The sequence below is a fragment of the Perissodus microlepis genome, chromosome 1 (assembly GCF_051167445.1).
Source record: "Perissodus microlepis isolate ML-2025 ecotype Zambia chromosome 1, ASM5116744v1, whole genome shotgun sequence".
Classification (NCBI taxonomy): domain Eukaryota; kingdom Metazoa; phylum Chordata; class Actinopteri; order Cichliformes; family Cichlidae; genus Perissodus; species Perissodus microlepis.
The window spans coordinates 10768433-10790136 of record NC_140461.1 but is presented as its reverse complement, the minus strand read 5'-3'; the positions used below and the strand labels follow the sequence as shown (position 1 = coordinate 10790136).

Below are 21704 nucleotides of genomic sequence, written 5' to 3'. Positions count from 1 at the left end.
CAAAAAGAAAGAACAATACAGTATCCACATCTGAACCAAAGAGTAAAACAGTGAAATGTGGATTATTAAATATTAGGTCTCTCTCCTCCAAGTCTCTGTTAGTACATGACTTAATAATTGATCAACAAATTGATTTACTCTGCCTTACAGAAACCTGGTTGCAGCAGGATGATTATGTTAGTTTAAATGAATCAACACCCCCGAGTCATTCTAACTACCAGAAACCTCGAAGCACAGGCCGAGGGGGCGGTGTGGCAGCAATTTTTCACACCAGCCTATTAATTAATGAAAGACCAAGACAGACTTTTAATTCATTTGAAAGCCTGATGCTTAACATTGTCCACCCCAGCTGTGAAACTCAGAAACCAGTCTTACTTGTTATCATCTATCGTCCACCTGGGCCTTACACAGAGTTTCTGTCTGATTTCTCAGACTTTATATCTAATTTAGTTCTGAGCTCAAATAAAATAATTATTGTGGGTGATTTTAACATCCATGTAGATGCTAAAAATGACAGCCTCAACATGGCATTTAGTCTGTTATTAGACTCAATTGGCTTCTCTCAAAATGTAAAAGAACCCACCCACCACTTTAATCACACTCTAGATCTTGTTTTAACATATGGCATAGAAACTGAACATTTAACAGTGTTTCCTGAAAACCCTCTCCTGTCTGATCATTTCCTGATAACATTTACATTTACAATAATTGATTACACAGCGGTGGAGAGTAGATTTTATCAAAGTAGATGTCTTTCTGAAAGCGCTGTAACTAAGTTTAAGAATATAATCCACCCACTGTTATCATCTTCAATGCCCTGTACCAACACAGAGCAGAGCAGCTATCTGAACGCTACCCCAACAGAGGTTGATTATCTTGTTAATAATTTCACCTCCTCACTACGTACGACTCTGGATACTGTAGCTCCAGTGAAAACTAAGGTCTCTAATCAGAAGTACCTGACTCCGTGGTATAATTCTCAAACACGTACCCTAAAGCAGATGACTCGTAATCTGGAGAGGAAATGGCGTGTCACAAATTTAGAGGATCATCATTTAGCCTGGAGAAATAGTTTGCTGCTTTATAAGAAAGCCCTCCGCAAAGCCAGAACATCTTACTATTCATCACTGATTGAAGAAAATAAGAACAACCCCAGGTTTCTCTTCAGCACTGTAGCCAGGCTGACAAAGAGTCAGAGCTCTGTTGAGCCAACCATCCCTTTAACGTTAACTAGTAATGACTTCATGAACTTCTTCACAAATAAAATTTTTATCATTAGAGAAAAAATTACCAGTAATCATCCCACAGATGTAATATTATCTACAGCTACTCTTAGTACCATTGATGTTAAGTTAGACTCTTTTTCTCCAATTGATCTTTCTGAGTTAACTTCAATAATTACTTCCTCCAAACCATCAACGTGTCTTTTAGACCCCATTCCTACAAAACTGCTCAAAGAAGTCCTGCCATTGATTAATTCTTCGATCTTAAATATGATCAACCTATCTCTAATGGTCGGCTATGTACCACAGGCCTTCAAGCTGGCTGTGGTTAAACCTTTACTCAAAAAGCCATCTCTAGACCCAGCAGTCTTAGCTAATTATAGGCCAATCTCCAACCTTCCTTTCATATCAAAAATCCTTGAAAGAGTAGTTGTCAAACAGCTAACAGATCATCTGCAGAGGAATGGTTTATTTGAAGAGTTTCAGTCAGGTTTCAGAGCTCATCACAGCACAGAAACAGCTTTAGTGAAGGTTACAAATGATCTTCTTATGGCCTCTGACAGTGGACTCATCTCTGTGCTTGTCCTGCTAGACCTCAGTGCAGCGTTCGATACTGTCGACCATAATATCCTATTAGAGCGATTAGAACATGCTGTAGGTATTACAGGTACTGCACTGCAGTGGTTTGTATCATATCTATCTAATAGACTCCAATTTGTGCATGTAAATGGAGAGTCCTCTTCACACACTGAGGTTAATTATGGAGTTCCACAGGGTTCAGTGCTAGGACCAATTCTGTTTACATTATACATGCTTCCCTTAGGCAGCATCATTAGAAGACATAGCATACATTTTCACTGCTATGCAGATGACACCCAGCTCTATCTGTCCATGAAGCCAGATAACACACACCAATTAGTTAAACTGCAGGAATGTCTTAAAGACATAAAGACCTGGATGGCCGCTAACTTTCTGCTTCTTAATTCAGATAAAACTGAGGTTATTGTACTCGGCCCTGAAAATCTTAGAAATATGGTATCTAACCAGATTCTTACTCTGGATGGCATTACCTTGGCCTCCAGTAACGCTGTGAGGAACCTTGGAGTCATTTTTGACCAGGACATGTCCTTCAACGCACATATTAAACAAATATGTAAGACTGCTTTCTTCCATTTGCGCAACATCTCTAAAATTAGAAATATCCTGTCTCAGAGTGACGCTGAAAAACTAGTTCATGCATTTATTACTTCCAGGCTGGACTACTGTAATTCATTATTATTAGGATGTCCAAAAAACTCACTGAAAAGCCTTCAGCTAATCCAAAATGCTGCAGCAAGAGTACTGACAGGGACTAGAAGGAGAGAGCATATTTCTCCTGTTTTGGCTTCCCTTCATTGGCTTCCTGTTAAATCCAGAATTGAATTCAAAATCCTGCTCCTCACATACAAGGTCTTAAATAATCAGGCCCCATCTTATCTTAATGACCTTGTAGTACCATATCACCCTATTAGAGCACTTCGCTCTCGCTCTGCAGGCCTACTTGTTGTTCCTAGAGTATTTAAAAGTAGAATGGGAGGCAGAGTCTTCAGTTTTCAGGCCCCTCTTCTGTGGAACCAGCTTCCAGTTTGGATTCGGGAGACAGAAACTATCTCTACTTTCAAGATTAGGCTTAAAACTTTCCTTTTTGCTAAAGCATATAGTTAGGGCTGGACCAGGTGACCCTGAATCCTCCCTTAGTTATGCTGCAATAGACGTAGGCTGCCGGGGATTCCCAAGATGCATTGAGTTTTTCCTTTCCAGTCACCTTTCTCACTCACTATGTATTAATAGACCTCTCTGCATTGAATCATATCTGTTATTAACCTCTGTCTCTCTTCCACAGCATGTCTTTTATCCTGTCTTCCTTCTCTCACCCCAACCGGTCGCAGCAGATGGCCGCCCCTCCCTGAGCCTGGTTCTGCCGGAGGTTTCTTCCTGTTAAAAGGGAGTTTTTCCTTCCCACTGTCGCCAAAGTGCTTGCTCATAGGGGGTCATATGATTGTTGGGTTTTTCTCTGTATCTATGAAGCGCCTTGAGGCGACTTTTGTTGTGATTTGGCGCTATATAAATAAAATTGAATTGAATTGAATTGAATTGAATTGAATACAATATACAATCAGTTACGAATACTGATCAATTCAATGCCCAGGAAATGCTAAAAAAATCATGTAAAAGAGAAAAATAAATGAGACAGTGACAATTACAATTACCCTTAGTGAAGTCACTGTTGAGTGTATTAACAGTTTCTTTAAACATTTTGCACCCTTAATTTTTGCACATTCTCACATTTTCACAGAGAAAATACAGTATGATAAGAGGGGCACCACAATTCCAAGTTATATATTTACTTTATGTTTTAAACTGGGATATTTATAAGCGAGCTACCTAGTGTCTCTTTGTACCCTGTGCTCTTTATATTTTCATATCTAATGCAGTGAAACCCGTACTGAGATTTTGTAGCAAATGGTATCTTATATTTATGGTCTAAATTTGGTAACGTAATAAAAAGTAGCATAATTACATATGTTGTTTTCATTTTAACCTACATTGTGATAATAGCACTGATAAGGTTTTAAGCTTCTTTGGCTCTCGGAGGAGGCGGACGCATCTTTCCCCTCTCCCTCCCTTATCTTCCATGCTGCTGCTTCTATGTGTTTGTCTAGTCTTGTCTAACTCTAACCCTCAAAGAGTTTCTCAGTCTTGTTCTCTAAAACCTAAAGAAATATGGATTTGATCAACTGGTCCCGTAATGGAATTGACACCCTGCTGGGCTTGGGAGAGCCCGATTGTCCTGCGGAGACGTTTGCTGCCGGATACTCGATGGTCGGTTGCGTCGTGTGTCTGGCGACACTCTCGATGGAGGACATTGAACGACATCTACCAATATGGAACCACGATAACAGAGTTCGGGCTGATTGGAGCTGGCTTGGACCTGGCTTATCGAAGAACAAGAAGCTGCTACAGCTGTTCAAAATCCCATAAGGCTGGCCGACTTGATAGACGATTGGCAGGGCTGTGAGTACTCAGACTGTGTTTTGAACGCAGTATGGATAAGATCTTGGAGAAGCTCATGGCTCTGCAGGATAACATCTTGGAGAAGAACAATGGGAACTGAAATAATTGGTGACCAGTGATGGACATTAGACCAACTGTAAAACTTGGATGTAGTTGTTCGCACTAAACCCAAACATTCACCATCTTCACTCATGCGGCTATCCCACTGGCGCCAGCTGAAGGCCTGCCAAGGTCGAAGTTGACTGGAACAACAAATTCTTCCTATGATAACAGGATTATTGTCAGAACTCTGTGTACCTCTTTCAAGGCCACCAGGGTCCACTGGAGACTGTCGACCTTCGCTTAACTGGGCGTGGTGACACGTTCTCTCAGCCTAACACGGGATACACACACACACGCACACACACGAAACATGTACACTGATACTGATACGCCCTCACTTTCACCCTCTCTCCCCCGAATCCAACGCCTCCTCCCATGCTTACCTCCCATTCGATGTGGACACCGGATCAGCTGGAGGTGCAATCGAAGATTGCAGCGGTCCCAGATCAGCTGTACACACTGGAATACTCTCCCATGTTGCTTGTCTGTGTTTTATTGTGTTATGGTGTGTTGATATCTGTGCATTCCTGTATTATCCTTTTGTGTTACACATTTTGATGTTTTTTTTCTCCTTGCTACCTAGCCTGACCTGTCTCCCCAATGTGATGTTTGTGTATTGTATGTACGGTCGGCAAGGTCTGTCATCTCAGTTGTGGGCAACTGCAACTGACAAATAAAGGCTATCTCATCTCATCATCATTTTTGTCTTTACCCTATTAAAGCACCAACCCAAAAAAGTCTCATTATCTCTATAATACAACTGACCACATACAGTATATGTGGTCATAGCATAGTTGATCCTTTAAACAGGAGTAACGTAAAGCTAGACTAGAAACTGCAGCTCTTCAGAAATACACTGCTAACAGTGCGTCTACTTTCACCGCCTTTCACCTTTTTTTCTCCTCCGATTCTTTGTTTAAGACACCTGCATTTTTAGCTGTCCTTATTCCTAACATCCTTTACCCCTCTCCAACTATGTTTATTATTTCAAGTTATAGTCTCTGTATTTTAGTGGTGTAGTGGAAAATCAAATGTCACTCATCAATACGCTCACATAGCTGTAATGTGAAAATAAGGCCATGCGGGGGCAGTGCAGGCTCAACTAAAGGCCGGAGACAAAAGCAGTCTTCCTGGTTTTTCAAACGTTTCCAGAAGTGAAGTAAACATCCCACCATTTTTTTCCACTTAGTCAGAAAAAATTATCTGAGGTATGAAAAATCAGTCATACAACAAAACAATCCGGCAAGACGTCCTCAAACAGCTTTTAATTCTGTAATAAATTTCAGTGAAATTAAAACATCCTGTCCCTGAAGCGTCTTTTGTGCTGCGACCATGGATTGTCTTACAGTCTCCACAAAGTATGCAGTAAATGTCCTCAAGGTGAAAGGAAGTGCTGTGAAATTCAAGTCCTGGCAAGAAAGTCTGCTCTTTCTCAAAGAGGGCAAGGTAGAATGAATAAAGAAACTATTTAAATGACAATGTTTCCATATAAGGACATAACTGATCCACATGCAGTCAGCATAATAATAATTGTATCTATTGTGTAGCCTTCTAAAAGGCAAAGGAATTCAAGGAAATTGTGGAGAAATGCTGATCTTTTATTTACCAAGACGAGCTGTTCTCTTTCACAATTGTGCACCTTGTCAGATTTTGTGTTTACCTGCAAGAATAGTCTATATTTTTAAACTACTAATGAATCTGACGTTGCTGATAGGGCATACTGTGTAAAAGTGAGAACCATGATTATGTTCTACAGTTCAAAAGATCATCAAAAACTAGTACATAAAGCTTAAAACGTGTCCTAGTGCCTTCATGGGGTATGCTTTTCCTCATGTCCTCATGAAGGGATTTATGGGAATCTCTGGGATTTGTTCTTGCCATATTGTATTGTGCTTTTTCCAGAACCAACAATAAATCCACTCGATGATGCCAGTAAACAGACAAGGCCAAATACATGTATCATATTGTACTGTTATTTATTTATATGTGAAATGTGGACAGAAATGCAGATGATCTTCTCTAAGTAATATTTAATCTCAAATGCAGAATTTAGATTAAAATCAAATTCATCCTATAGTGATTATGTACTCTGTTACGCACTAGGTCTCATATTATACCCTTTCCCCTTTTAAAGGGTTTTTATGTTTCAGTTGTGCTTTGTTGAAAAATGTTGTTCATCATAGACACATTTACAAATTGATAGTATTCAGTATATATGTCTACTCTGAGTACATGTTTGTTCATTATTCCAGTATCAATCAACTATATAGTGAAAGCCTACATAGGAACAGTACATGTTATGGATTTGAGACAAAGCCTGTTTCTCTCCACTCTGCAAACAAGGCACCCAAAGCTGTAGCTGTGCAGCTCTGGCACACCTATAGCAAACAGAATAACCCCGAGCAGGACTATAATCATATCTCAAATATGACTAGAAGTAGCTGTTTATGTGCTTTGCTTCAATTTTTGGTTAGTCTAACTGTGGTTATTAGAGGATACTTCCAGCATGGCTAGGGACAATGATACTGGCCCATTTGTAAATAACTGGGATGAAGAGGAGAGCAGAACCAAGGACTGACACCAAGAGGAAGGCCCACAAAAACATTCGATCCAGAACCTGGGCTACAAACTTCCAGTCTTGAACAACCTGTAACAGAAGAAGCACATGGCAGTCTCTATATTCTTAATGGTTATGGGTAGACACATATATAAGCTAACTCAGGGTAATGAATGCGTAATTTTTCCAAGTTTACAGTCTTTGTTGTAATTTGCGATTTTGTTTTACAAATGAAAAAACCCTCAAAACTCACCTCTCTGACCTGATTTTCTTTAACCACATGCATGGTAATGTAGCGAATAGACTCCAAAGCAGCTTCTAGGTTGTGTCGAGTGTAGAGGAGCTGAGTGAGCTCAGGTGTCGAGCTCTTTATCCCTTCCAGTCCCACCGCTTCTCTAGCCCTGGCTACTCCAGCTGTGGCATAACGATCCACATGGCTGCGCATGCATAACAATTTAGGAAGTCGATGCAGGAAAATTTTCCTCACCCAGGGTGCCATACTGTGATGCGTAGAAGAAGAGCGGTGGTGGATGTTGATGGCAAAGACAGTAATAATGATGGAAAGTGTGACAAAGATCATGGTAAAGACCAGGTACTCCCCAATGAGTGGGATTGCTTTTGAAGAGGAGGGGATGATCTCCTCAATGACCAGGAGGAAGACAGTAAGCGACACCAGCACTGAGGTGCAGAGAGAGATCTTCTCACCACCATTTGAAGGCAGATAGAAAACAAGAATGGTAAGAAAGGACAAGCCAATGCAGGGAATGATGAGAAAGAGGGTGTAGAAAAGAGGCAACCTGCGGATAATGAAGAAGTAGGTAATGGTGGGATAGGAAGAACTGCCATCAGTCCTCAGACCACGGCTGCCTGTGGCTTTCACTATCTCCCATTCACCATTGTCAAAATAGTCCTGCTTGTCTACGTGGAAGTCCTCCAGAATTATGTCCACCTGTTAAATCAAAAAGGGAATCTAATTAATCAGTGTTTATTACAATATTAATGTACTGCAGATGCTGTTATATAATAGAAATTCACCTGGGAGCCATCATAGGTCCAGGAGCCAAACTTCATTGAGCAGTTCTGGAGGTCAAAAGGAAAGAAGGTGACATCAATGGTGCAGGCTGACTTGTAGTTGGCTGGTGGTGTCCACAATATTGTGCCATTGTACTTCACAACGGCCTTGGTGATAGTTCCCTCAAAGCGTCCATCAGAACTATTAAGAAAAATATGCCCACATTTTAGCTAATGGTTTCTTTAAGAGTACTCCTACAACATCCAGAACAACAACTTCCTTTACTTCATTTTAATCTCCCCACTTTTTTTTTCTTTGCTTTGTATACCATGAAAATCATTTGGAAAATTAGGAAAAAGCTTTTCATTATATCTTTTAACAACCTATTTATATACAGTACAGTGACATACTTATCATACAGTACAACGTCCGGCAGCCATAGCCTGTCTGAGGGGACACGGATCGATGTGATGCCCAGGTATTCATCAGGATTCCATCTGAGTTTCATGTCAGTCCATTCCTACGTGAGGGAAAATAGTCCATTTAACAATTAAAACCACAACTAATCTATCAATGGGTTGCTAAAATACATATTTAACTTATTTGAAAATTCATATCCTTTCTTGAAAGTCAGTTTTTGTAATCATTTCATGGCACCTGAGCTAGTAGCTGGTTGACTTAGCGCAGAGACTGGGAACAAGGAGGAACCGCTAGTTAGAAGTGACAACAACTTATTCTTCAGACTAGAGAAATTTGGTAGTGGTGGCAAAGAAAATGGAAAGTGATAAGGACTGTAACAAGATGACTGGATAGAAGAAAAAAAGGACGGTTACAAACATCTGGTTTCCCTCAAGCTATCATGATGGAGGGAGATGACAGCACAACAAATCCTGTCTTTAGGTAATTGGTATTTGGCTGGTACGAGGTTCTGAGAAGCTAGTTTGGTGGTAGAAATACAATCCAAGCCATAAGTCATTGCCAATTATTATTTAACCAGTTAAGAGATAAAACAAGGAACCATGAATACACTGGGAACATGGCTCCATACAATGAACTGCTATGTCAGTTTTATCTGGCAATGTACCAGACTATTATAAGAATAGAATAGAATGGAATAGAATAGAATAGAATTCAACTTTATTGTCATTGCACATGTCACAGGTACAAGGCAATGAAATGCAGTTTGCATCCATCTAGAAGTGCTTTAGCCATGATTGTCAATATAGATATGTAAGTATATTACAGAAATGGGTCTATTATGGTATGTTATAATGTACACGGTATGAAGGTATGTTATGAATATGCTATAACTATAAGTATGTACAGGCTGTAGTGAGTACGAGCTATGTACAGGCTATGAACAGGATATAAATATGAAAAACTATACAGAAATATGAAATAAAAAAAACTATAGAGAAATATGAGATATACAGCTATACAGAAATGTGAACTATGCAAGTTATAAACACTGTTGAATTAAAAATTATCGTATTGTACAGAATGATTATTTACACAGAAGCAGGCGTGTATTCAGCCTCCCCTTACGAAATCAGGTTTATAGGGTGTTAGTATAGCTTGCTGGATTGAGAGTGTGACTCATATCCCTTAAGGCTATTGCAGTAGTCTAGATTCAAATCTCCTTTGGGGCATTTCGCACATAACTTTCCTGGCTCTCTATCCCAGCTTTCCTGTCCAGTCTATGCTGTTCTGTTATAATACATCCTAAAAAGCCAAAGCAGCCATTCCCAGAGTGAAGAGTGCTGTAGCCCATAGACTGTTGGTTATAAACTGCTATTTCTATCCAGTTAATACAAAGTGTTAAGGCCCATGTGTGACCCACCTGTCACTGGCAAACAAACGTCAATACAAGACCACTAAAATTTAGGCCAGAGTAATATCACAACCTAACCACTAATCACCACCCATTCCTCCTGACTATATTCCTAATAGTGTAATTTCCTGCTGTTGGACAACAAAATCCTGAGACTATTAACCCTTCAAACTTAATCTGTACAGATTATAAATATTGCCAAGGTCAGACAGAATATAATAATATAATTGAATGCTGCTACTCATTTAACAATGCAGCAGTTTTCCATCTACATTTAGTATGAAACATGGCAGCAACACTATTCACAAACACTCAATGCAAGAAACATTTTACTTCAGCTCTTGCAGAGCTACACTGGCTTCACAATTCCGGCAGAATCCAATTTAAGACTGTATTGATTACTTTTAAATCACTACATGATAGAGCTCCACTTTATATCTCAAAATACTTAACTCTTCATTAAGCAAGCAGATCTCTCAGATAAGAGAATCAATTGCTGTCACAGCTTCCACAGTCAAGCCTTAACACAAAGCCGGTGAGTACCTTTACTGTTTTGGCCCAAAGACTGTGGAATAAGCATCCTCCTATTATTATATGCCCTCTTTTTATTCAAGTGCTTTATGTATTTTTTAATATTTCTTGTAAGTTTAGATTAGAAAGGTGCTATAGAAATATTAATGGCGCAACATGATGTTACATCATTTTGTAAGTACAGATATAGAGGTACTTGCCTGTTTCATCCAAACATTAGTTGTCATTAACTGGTTTTTCTCATCCTAGAATTGTAAAACAACACATTTTGTACAAAAAACATTCACATTTTATGTTAAGTGATACATACATTATATTTTTAGAGAGCAGTGAACAGAGAACAGAGCAGTGATTTAAATGGCATTTAATCTTTGAACAAACTATTTTATGTCCTTTATATGATTTCTTGGTAACAAATAGATAAACATTATCACAGTAATAATCAGTGCTGCTTTATACTCACCACATCAACAAGCTGTGAAATAGCTAGTCCAAACCTCACACGGATTGTCTGGTTTAGGTATTCCACTGGACGAACCCATTTCTGGTAGTTTTTAAAGAGATATTTGAATAGTTTATCTTCTGCTTTTGCGTAGGAGGAGAGTTTTGGAATACCTAAGAGATGGAAAAGACATGATTTTTAAAATATCTATCTGTCTGTCTATCTATCTATCTATACTGGTTTATTTTAAGGTAATTCAGAAAATATAGCATTACTTATTAACAGGGTAGTCATGTTAAAAAAATTAAACCATTCCTTGCACTGCTTCTGGTGTATGTTTTCAAACAGCACTGCATTTACCTTTCTGAACTTATATTAGCTTTATGTATGTATGGACACTTCTGGTTATGACCTCTGCAAACCAAAGTTAGGAACCAAACTCATACTGAATATATAATTAAGATTACTACAACAAAAGAGAATGTATGAAGCCTTTACAATGAGTGCCAAGCATGGTAGCAAATATTTTCTACTTAGCCTTTGCTAATGGAGTGATCAAAAAGAAATGTATTTTTGAATATAGCATTCAAAATACATTTTTTGTGTTTAGCTGGGATGTTCTGGGTGAAGATGGTTAGCTAGAGACAAATTTAAGCAATGGGTTTTTTTCTTTTAGGTTCCCAGTGTGTAAGATGCCATCAGTTAATATTTGCAGAGTATAGCCTCAGAACGATATCCAAATAAAACACTGCAGTTAGACTGTGCTTCATGCACGTGTACTGATGAAATGTATGTTTGCAATGTAATCAGAGGAAGCACTGCAGCGATTTGGCTCAGTTCCTATTTACTTTGTACCATTCCTTCACTAGTGTGAGTACCTGATATGTCTATACACCTTTCTCATCACATCACTGCACTGTGGGTCATATGCAGCAACGATTGTAAATAATGCGGACATTCTCATTTGAAGGATAATCCTATTCAATAAAAGTCACTGCTTTCTAATGTATCCTGCCATCTTTACTGCATATGTAACAAAAGTAAACATAAGATGTGAAATTTTAAACATGACTTGAACTTGGACTGTTCACGGTGAATTGTGGAATTGCTGTTGATGCCAAATTTTAGGAAAATAGTTTTAGGCAAGAATATCTTTAGGCATGAAGTTTTTCTTCAGCTGACTTGTTAAAACACAAACAACTACAGGGTGCTAACATACACTCAGTGTTTAACAACCATTTTAATTCATCTAATCCTAGTTTGTTCACTATATAAACTAAATTTCTTTATAATCAAAGCACTTACAGAGTAGGTGGCATAGATTATGGTCATGACATTAAACCAATTCCACCACATTAAGGGTTCAACTGTTTTACAACTGCTGCATCGCTTTGCTGTATCAGAGTACAAACAAGAAGCAACTGATTCTTCACCTCCATGGTAATAAACTCAATTTATGGATAGTGAATGTGGCTCCAAATCTACCACAAGGCTGACTACAAATATGTGGTGTCACTCTCAGGCTGCGTGGATCAATAAAGACAAGGCTTCAAACAGCCTCAATCAATGACTGTGTGATCAGCAAATTCATCATCTCAGAGCTTCTTCTGCACTGTCACCAGCATCCTGCTCGGGTGAAAAACAAGCAGGAGAATCTTCTGGATTCTACATTCATCACTGATGATTTATTGGTAACCTGGGAATGTGCTCAGTCATAAATGATGTAGTAAAAAGTTGGTGTTTAGTATATGAGAAAAACCTGGAGCTCATTCATTATCAGTGTCAGCAAATGTTGAATTCTATCAGCAAATGATACTTACACCTAAATACTGTGTAAAAAATATTTAATGTTACTCAAATCAATGCTAGTTTCTGCTTGTTCAGTGCAATGGGAAGCATCTCAAAACACTAAGCATGCTATGCAATAAACACGGAATATATAATGTGAGTTGCTGAGGATTCCTGTGATAAATTCTCTAAAGATCACATGCTGCCACAGTCAGGCAAATATGTAAAACATTAATAACAAGAGATCACAAAATAATGAACAAATAAAGTATATTTGTGTATACTTTAATGATGGCAGCAGATCTTTCTTCCCTCCCGTTCGTATAGTTTATATTATTATTCCTGTCCTTTCTCAATTTCTACTGTTCCTCACCTGCCCACCAATAACCTCTACTAAGTTAATTCTCCAAGAGTGACTTCAGTTATTCTTTTGTCATAACCAAAGGTTATCTTTTCCATCCACTTATCCACTTAGCATGGCACAGACCCTCTGTTTTCAGTCAATGATAACGACTGAAAACAGAGTGTTAATGATTGATGTATTAGGCGAAAATCATGTGTCATAGTAAAAAGTAAGCACTCTGTTTTTTCAGAGGAAGTCTATTTAAAATTGAACACAGTCTTTTAGTTACTAGCTTTAGAATTTTTTACATATTTGATCAGTAAGAGGATAGCTAACTTGTTTTTCCAAACGCACAGCAAATGCACAAATTATAAAATTTTATATTAACATGCTGATACGAGTCACTCCTTGTAGCTGAACTCTTGCAAATTTTTTTCAATATTCTGTAGAAAGCTCTGCTACTCTGTCATCAGGCATCCCCAGGTCATAAAAGACTCACGTAGTGAGTGGCACAGGTAGCACCAGCACAGCAATGGCAGCAGCAGTGTGAGAGAGGTGGCTGCCCCTCCTGCTCTCCACATCATATCAGAGGTGGCACTCGATCCACACAGCTGGTACCTTGGGCATCCCAGAGCTGGAAAATAAAATATTCAAAACAATAGTTATTAAAAACCGTGGCTTCTTTATACATCTGAGTAAATAAATCTTGCCTTGGGTAAACGCTCAAATCCCAAGTTATTCGTCTTTATTAAAGCCGAATAAAATCTTATTTAGAGATTTCAGGGGAAAGGCTGTGAAAAACAAATAAGCATCATCTACACTAAATAATAAACTGCAACCACACTTATAACATCCAGAACAACATCTGCATAAGTCAAGAATATGTTCTACCTTCACCTTGCTAAGATGACCCTCTCCAAGATAAAAATTACATTTTAATATGTGAGCATGCAGCTACTGTATCCATACCTGCTCTGAGGTTGTGCCATTAAGAGTGATTAACAGTGGATGTGAAGGTAGTTAGTGTCCAAACAACAGCGGCAGTGCTGCTGTACTGCTCCTCCATTACATGCAGGTTCTTTCTCTCGCCTTACACAGATGCTGCTTCACTCCCTGCTGCCTCCAATTGTGAACAGGCAACGCATGCTCATCCCCTCCTCCTCCTGTTCCTTAGGAGAGTCCGCCCCCAGCACCATCACCGTTTTCCATCCTTCCCGTTTCTCTAACATTCTCGTGGTCACTAATAACAGGCAAGAATAATTGCACCCTCCATACAGCCACCTCATTGCCTCTCCACAGCAGCTAATGGTAAGCTCTGCCACTGCCACTCTGCTTTGCATCTAACCAACAGTTTCCAGATCATTACCTGGTGCCCACTGCCACACATGATGCTGTATTTTGTGATACTAGTTCCCCCCCACAATTCTGTGTCAATATGTTTGCTTCCATGGTGACAGCATATTGTGGGATGCAGAAATGTTAACGTGCAAGGGGGAAGATAAATATTAACCAAATTCTGTTGGAAAACCATTTTCCAAAGTCAGTGCAGCATATTTACATTTTACTGTCATATCTTTTGTTTTATAAAATACTAAATACATAACAAAACACAATTTTGTGTGAGTATGCAGGGCTTATGTGTGTAAAAGCACTCTTGTTATTTAGTATTAAAACCTGTTAAATATAACCTATTATACTTTTCATAGAATCTGTGAAACGGTAATGGGAGAGCTTTCTGAAAAATATCAGAATTATCTGTTATATGCAAAGCTTTACAAAAAAAAAAATCAAATCCTGGAAAAAACATTTCAGGATTTGCAGATGAGCAGAGGACATTAATCTCTTGCAGTTATTTCACAGCCAAAGTTTTAGTATGTGCAATAAACCACCATAGATGCACCGACATGCATCTACATAGGCTATATATCGACATATGAAACTCTTATAAATTTTAAACCAAAAAATTTAGAATGGTTGCAAATTTAGAAACGATCAAACCTCATTAAGGTCGCATAACATTTACATGACATTACACAGAAACAAATATAAATTAGGGCTGCCACGATTAGTCGACTAGTCACGATTACGTCGACTATCAAAATTGTCGACGACTGATTTAATAGTCGACGCGTCATTTGAAGCTTTGTAAGATCACAAAAAAGACGCAGGAATAAGTAGTAGGATTTAAGAGTGTAATAACGGACTGAAACAGAAGATGGCAGCACTGCATGTACAAGGATGCCAGCTGCCGTTAAACCCCGAAGAAGAAGAAGTAGCTCTGTCCCAGAATTCATAGCGCAGTTTCCAACAATGGCGGCAGCTAGTTAGTTTTAATATTACTCTTATTAGTCTTTCTGGGTCACAAAATAAACGTTTAACATATTTTCAGGCGAGAATTTAACTGTGTAAACCTCAAATATCTGCTCAGTTTATCAACACACCACATATTTTCAAAAGCGCTCCGACGTTTTCGGAGACGTCTGTTACCCACTAGCTCGATAGTTAGCCGGGAGCAAGGCTCACTAGAGCCGTGAGAACACCGGACTCCCGGCAAATCGTTTTCAAACCCACCGCCGTCTTTCGCTACTCAGGTTAAACATATATAAGTCAATTAGATAACTTAAAAATGTTATTGTTTGGCTTTCTTTTTTAGTATTTTATTTGTTCCTGAGTAAATCGGTTTGGCTGAGATTAAAGTTATAGTTTTTACACAGCTGAATAAACATCAAGCAGACAACTGATTATCAGAAGTGTGAGATGCTCGAGAATATACTCCGGTGTCCTGTGCTATTTTAGATAGCAAGGAGTTTATTAAACTTCACCGAAACAATCTGCAAATTTCATTAATATTTAATAAACTATCATCTTGTCTTTATTTTTAGTTAGCACATACCTTAAACACTTAAAGCTGTAAGCTAATGATAGTTATATAAGAGCAGATGCATGCTGGTGCAATAAGCTGTAGGTTTTACGTCCAGTGGATGATGATCTGATTAGTCGACTAATCGCAAAAATAATCGGTGACTAGTCGACTATCAAAATAATCGTTTGTGGCAGCCCTAATATAAAGCTAAGAATTAAGAATCATTCAAACAAAATTACAAAACGAATACAGAATGACTTATCCATTAAGAAATGCAGCTTCAATATAAACCTTTCAATGCATAACAAAAAGAATCTGCATAACTAATGCTTAATAGCATGTAAAGTATAAAAACATCTTTCCAGATTATGCAGATTATTTTTCATAAAACACACCAACACTGCATCTGAAGACAACAAGGATTAACGCCTACAGACTGTGCTGACAAAACACTGGAATGTAATTCCTTATTCAGTGAAAATGAAAGTGTACAATTTCAGTTAATTCATAAATGACGCACTAACTTTGATCCAGAGTACATAAACACACACTTTTTCTTTCCAAGTATCCCCGTCACCTTTGAACACAGATAGATAGGGTTATTACTTCCTGCCTTCCAGGCTTCAATGTGCATCCTGGATTGTGATTCAGTTCTTCTCTATCCTGCATAGCAACATTAATTGAACAGATTTCGTTCATTGGCGCTCTGGAAAACAGGCTCTTTACATTTCTTGTGTGGAGAAACCAAACGTCCAGCAGTAAGTAGAAACGCTCTGTGTTAATGTGACTGTATATACGGAAAATTAACTTAACCTTGCTACTCCACGTAAAAGCGCTGCTCAAATTGCGACTGGAGTTAGTGGCCTACACTTAAGCTTTGTGAGTTTTTGTGGTTACCCCCCCCCAAAAAAGAAAAAAAAAAGACGGTGTTGAAAAAACACCGAGGGTCTCTGCTCTAGTCCCCGGGTAGTTGGGGCTTCCTGTTTAGCTGCAGAGAGGGTTTATTGTCCTTGGAAGCATATGTGGTACAACTGGTGTGTCGGCTACGCTTGCTTATGCTATTGTTGATCCATCGGTCAGCCACGGAGAAGAGCAGAGTTATAGCACACAAAGAGCCGAAGCAGAACGTTGAAAACAATGAAAAGTGTCGATTGCTGCCACCGTCTGCACTTTTAATACTGTAGTTTTTAATCTTTATTGTTTGTTTCGTGCTTCTTCCGTTCCCGGTGAACTCCGTCGTAGCTTCGTTCTCTACATTCAGTGGCTCTGCTTCTCTATTTTGTCAACCAATCAACATTCGGTAGACTCTTACGTCATCCGCTTTCAGCAGCGTGCTGTCAGTATCTTTTTATTAATTAAATAAAAAATAAAATAAAAAACCTCCCAATTATGCAGTTACACGCCTTGTTTTTTAAAACGTGCAACCTACCTCAAGCTAATAAATTATCTACACCAATGACAAAACGTGTACCAACTTCAAATATGTTATTATAAATATTATTACAAATTCAAAAATGTCAGTGATGAAACAGAAAGTTGCTTAATAAATCATGAAAGTGCAAGAGCATATATGGATGGCTTGTGATTGCATCACTCTCAAAGTTTTCACTGACAAAGTAAAAAAAAAGTAGTTTTAAATTTTCATAGTCCGTTTCTACCGTGAACATCTTTTTCATGTCAGTAAATTCATTTTTTTCTTCATTTCAGATGAGGGTGACCTATTGCTGCACTGCTTTGCTGCTGCTCATTTTTATTCCCAGAGCCTGTGAAGGAGGTAACATCTTAGTGTTTCCTTCAGAAGGCAGCCACTGGGTAAATATGGATATTCTACTAAAGGCTTTGCACTCTAGAGGACACAGCATAACAATTCTGTGTTCCAGTAAAAGCTGGTACATCAAGGATATTTCCTCTAGTTATAATATTTTAACAGTTCCGGTGGAAAACCCTGTGACTCAGGAGATTATGTCAAAAATGGTTGCTAAGCTCATAGAATCTGAACAAGGTGCTCTTTCCTTGTCAGGTTTTATCCACATGGGTGTAGGGCTGTTCAGCAAATTTGTTGACATTCACAGAACTATAGGTGAACTTGTAACAGCAATAGTAGATGACAAACAGTTGATGAGAAACTTAAATGAAAGCAAGTTTGACGTGATACTCGCTGACCCCTGCTGGGGTGGTGGAGTCATTCTGGCCAAATATCTCAACCTTCCTTTGGTTTATAATGTTCGCTGGGTAATAACTGCAGATGCCCATTTTTCCATAGCTCCATCACCATTATCTTACATTCCTGTGACTGGAACTGGGAATACTGACAAGATGACCTTTTCTCAGAGAGTTACAAACATGGTTTTACACATCATAACACAAACACAAAACAACCTGGTGGCTAAACTAGTATACCAGAAAATAACTGACAAATATCTTGGGCCTGGTTATGATTTTAATGAGTTAATGATCGATGCAGACATTTGGCTGATGAGAGTGGACTTTGTGTTTGAGTACCCACGGCCCACAATGCCTAATGTTGTTTATATTGGAGGGTTCCAGTGCAAACCTGCTAAACCTCTGCCTCAGCACTTGGAGGACTTTGTGCAGAGTTCTGGAGAGCATGGCTTCATCCTCATGTCTCTGGGGACTTTTGTGACTGAACTTCCTGCTGACATGGCAAATGAGATCGCTGCAGCTTTTGCTAAACTACCACAGAAAGTGATCTGGAAGTATAAAGGTGACAGACCAGCCACTCTGGGCAATAACACTTTACTGGTGGACTGGATGCCACAGAATGACCTTTTAGGACATCTAAAAATAAAACTGTTTGTGGCACATGGAGGAACAAATGGAGTCCAAGAAGCTATTTATCATGGAGTCCCAGTTGTGGGTATACCTGTGTTTTTTGATCAGTATGACAACCTGCTACGTCTGAAAGACAGAGGAGGAGCTAAGATACTTACATTAACTACAGTGGACAAAGACAACAACTTCCTGAAGGCCATAGAGGAAGTCCTGAATGATCCCTCGTACAGGACGAACATGCAGAGACTTTCCAGGCTACACAGAGATAAGCCAGTAAAGCCACTGGATAATGCCCTCTTCTGGATAGAGTTTGTCATGAGGCACAAAGGAGCAGCTCACCTGAAAGCAGAGTCCTACAGAATGCCCTGGTATTCCTACCACTCTGTAGATGTAGTTTTGTTCCTGTCTGGAGCTATGCTGCTTGTGCTTTTAACCACTTTCTACCTTATTAGGTGTATATACACTGGGATGTGTAAACGTAAAGTGAAACGTGAGTGATGGAGGATTTCAGTAATGCAGCACTTTGACAAAAACCCCATTGTATTTCTATTGTATTTTATTGAGATTTTATTCAGAATTATATTTTCGTAAAATATTTCTGAATGCATATTGTGATTTCATAATAATGAGCACAAATAAAACACTTGAAATGACTTTCCAACCACAAGATTTACTTTTTTGGTAATAAATACTTAGTAAATGGAAGCCAGTGCCCTCAGCTTTGCATGTGCCTGCATGTGAGTGGGATCACTGACTGCTGATGCGGATGGTGCATAAAAGTCAACAACACTCTGCTGACTAAGTAACTGCAGGCTTCCAAACCTCCTCTGACATTAGTATGAGCACAAAACTGTAAGCTGGAATGGGTTTCATGGCTGAGAAGCTCATGTAAATATAATATGTAAGCAGCCTGGTATTTTTATTTAATATAATATATAACACAAAAGGTGGAGCTGAGAAGGTGGTGGAGTGTAAAGTGAATTCCACATATGCCAGCAACTCTAGGCTGAGTAACGCAGTTTAAATAGTGTAAAGTGTGTACTCTGCATGAGATTTCGCAATGAGATAAACAGAAGGATATTTCCTGGGTCATCAGCTACCATGTAATGGACTTGATATCAGCTATTTTCATTTTACCTAGTGACAGGTGTGATTCTAGGTTCAAACTTTTAGGGGGCTCAGCTCACAATCATAATGTCATACATGCCTTGTAATTGATATTAAGGGAATATGCTGATTGAAAATTGAAAAGTCACATTTAAAATTGGATACACATTACAATGTTACCTTCCAAAGCAACCTAATTAGTTGGATGGCCTATTGTAGTTTCTAAGAATAATTCTGAGTGAATAATCAGAGATTCCAATCTATTCCATCAGTTTTAGTGTGGAGCCTTTAGTTATCAAACCCAAGGCAAAGGCTCAGTTGTGAAAGAAGTTCAATCAAAATTTGTGGCAAAGCAGACAAGAATAAAAACATGCACAACACTATTTCAGTCTCTTGATCACACAGTTCACCAACTCATCAAGCACTTAAAGTGGCATTATTCAGCACAATTACTGCCATTCCATAGACCTGTACACGAAGCAAACTGGTAATAGAGTTGTTTCATATTAAAATTTTTGAATTCAGAAAACACCCTCTCTTTATTATGCAGATGCATCACAGAGCATCATGTACACCAATGTCGAGAGTGGAGAAAAGATTCTGTCATATCAATATAGTGGCAGCCATCGTGTTCAAGCCATGTTTAGAGTGGTAGTGTGGTGGATTGTTGTATGATATGTATACCTATATAACTATATACACTATATATCTATCTGCACTCAACATACAGTGGCTTGCAAAAGTATTTGGCCCCCTTGAACTTTTCCACATTTTGTCACATTACAGCCACAAACATGAATTTTATTGGAATTCCACGTGAAAGACCAATACAGAGTGGTGTACACATGAGAAGTGGAACGAAAATCATACATGATTCCAAACATTTTTTACAAATAAATAACTGAAAAGTGGGGTGTGCGTAATTATTCAGCCCCCTGAGTCAATACTTTGTAGAACCCGCTTTTGCTGCAATTACAGCTGCCAGTCTTTTAGGGTATGTCTCTACCAGCTTTGCACATCTAGCGACTGAAATTCTTTGCCCATTCTTCTTTGCAAAACAGCTCCAGCTCAGTCAGATTAGATGGACAGCATTTGTAAACAGCAGTTTTCAGATCTTGCCACAGATTCTCGATTGGATTTAGATCTGGACTTTGACTGGGCCATTCTAACACATGGATATGTTTTGTTTTAAACCATTCCATTGTTGCCCTGGCTTTATGTTTAGGGTCGTTGTCCTGCTGGAAGGTGAATCTCCGCCCCAGTCTCAAGTCTTTTGCAGACTCCAAGAGGTTTTCTTCCAAGATTGCCCTGTATTTGGCTCCATCCATCTTCCCATCAACTCTGACCAGCTTCCCTGTCCCTGCTGAAGAGAAGCACCCCCAGAGCATGATGCTGCCACCACCATATTTGACAGTGGGGATGGTGTGTTCAGAGTGATGTGCAGTGTTAGTTTTCCGCCACACACAGCATTTTACATTTTGGCCAAAAAGTTCCATTTTGGTCTCATCTGACCAGAGCACCTTCTTCCACATGTTTGCTGTGTCCCCCACATGGCTTGTGGCAAGCTGCAAATGGGACTTCTTATGGTTTTCTGTTAACAATGGCTTTCTTCTTGCCACTCTTCCATAAAGGCCAACTTTGTGCAGTGCACGACTAATAGTTGTCCTATGGACAGATTCCCCCACCTGAGCTGTAGATCTCTGCAGCTTGTCCAGAGTCACCATGGGCCTCTTGGCTGCATTTCTGATCAGCGCTCTCCTTGTTCGGCCTGTGAGTTTAGGTGGACGGCCTTGTCTTGGTAGGTTTACAGTTGTGCCATACTCCTTCCATTTCTGAATGATCGCTTGAACAGTGCTCCTTGGGATGTTCAGGGCTTGGGAAATCTTTTTGTAGCCTAAACCTGCTTTAAATTTCTCAATAACTTTATCTCTGACCTGTCTGGTGTCTAAATCCAATCAAGAATCTGTGGCAAGATCTGAAAACTGCTGTTTACAAACGTTGTCCATCTAATCTGACTGAGCCGGAGCTGTTTTGCAAAGAAGAATGGGCAAGAATTTC

General features: G+C 39.1%; 1 protein-coding gene and 1 pseudogene across 2 annotated transcripts; one reads left to right on the top strand and one right to left on the bottom strand.

Annotated features, from left to right (window-relative positions):
- Nucleotides 1–6338: 6338 nt before the first annotated feature.
- chrna5 (cholinergic receptor, nicotinic, alpha 5) lies at nucleotides 6339–14466 on the bottom strand. Its single transcript, XM_084929774.1, has 8 exons — nucleotides 13853–14466; nucleotides 13383–13517; nucleotides 10774–10925; nucleotides 10511–10555; nucleotides 8359–8468; nucleotides 7972–8149; nucleotides 7190–7885; nucleotides 6339–7026 (listed from the first exon to the last, which is right to left on the bottom strand). The coding sequence occupies exons 2-8, from the start codon at nucleotides 13465–13467 to the stop codon at nucleotides 6868–6870; spliced, it is 1425 nt and encodes a 474-aa protein (XP_084785900.1). The 5' UTR covers nucleotides 13468–13517; nucleotides 13853–14466; the 3' UTR covers nucleotides 6339–6867.
- A 1705-nt stretch (nucleotides 14467–16171) lies between these two features.
- Nucleotides 16172–20430, top strand: LOC146393326 (UDP-glucuronosyltransferase 2A2 pseudogene; annotated as a pseudogene). The gene is made up of 2 exons (XR_014800352.1): nucleotides 16172–16504; nucleotides 17454–20430. The product of XR_014800352.1 is annotated as a UDP-glucuronosyltransferase 2A2 pseudogene (transcript).
- The last annotated feature ends 1274 nt before the right edge of the window (nucleotides 20431–21704 follow it).